Below are 679 nucleotides of genomic sequence, written 5' to 3' on the forward strand. Positions count from 1 at the left end.
TGTATATGTATGTATATGCTTGTTTGTCTGCTTGTTTTTTTTTCTGTTTCTGTTTCTGTCTTTCTCTGTTTAGTTGGATGCGTGCCAGCTAGCTAGATAGCTATCTATCTATCTAGCTAGCTAGATAGCTAGCTAGCTAGCTAGCTAGCTAGATAGATAGATAGATAGCTAGCTAGCTGACTAGCTAGCTAGCTAGCTATATGTGTGTGTACCGATATCTGGGCCCATCAGTGCAGCGATCTGTATATCAGTGTTTCTGTCTCTCTAGCTAGCTAGCTAGCTAGCTAGCTAGCTGGCTAGCTAGCTATCTATCTATGTATATAAATAACAAAGTCGCCATGTGTCTTGTGTATAATAGCTGGTTGTTTGTTTCTCTGCTGCTGCTGCTGCTGTTCCTGCTGCTGCTGTCACTGCTGCTGCTGTCACTGTCACTGCTGCTGCTGCTGCTGCTGCTGCTGCTGCTGCTGTGTGTGTGCAGCGACGTAGAGGTGCAGCTGCTGCAGGAGCCCCCGCTGCGGGTGAGCAGTTTGTCTGTGCCTGCTGGGGGGCGTGTGGGTTCAACTCTCTTTGACTATCGCCACCCTCTGTCTTTTTCTCTGCGTTTCTCTGCTGCTGCTGCTGCTGCGCGGGCGCGGCGACAGAGCGGTAGCAGTGCAGCAAACGCTGCAGCAAAAAGAAA

General features: G+C 49.5%; 1 protein-coding gene across 1 annotated transcript in view; it reads left to right on the plus strand.

Moving 5' to 3' along the window:
* EMH_0010780 (uncharacterized protein) overlaps nucleotides 1–679 on the plus strand; it is a gene marked incomplete at both ends in the record, with an annotated part of 22,294 nt that overhangs the window by 19,977 nt on the left and 1,638 nt on the right. Inside the window, one exon of the mRNA XM_013499051.1 lies at nucleotides 479–518. Coding sequence (XP_013354505.1) covers nucleotides 479–518 — 40 coding nt within the window. The remainder of the gene's footprint in view (nucleotides 1–478; nucleotides 519–679) is intronic.

The sequence above is a fragment of the Eimeria mitis genome, genomic scaffold, assembly GCF_000499745.2.
Source record: "Eimeria mitis Houghton genomic scaffold, Emh_scaff395, whole genome shotgun sequence".
NCBI classification, from domain to species: domain Eukaryota; phylum Apicomplexa; class Conoidasida; order Eucoccidiorida; family Eimeriidae; genus Eimeria; species Eimeria mitis.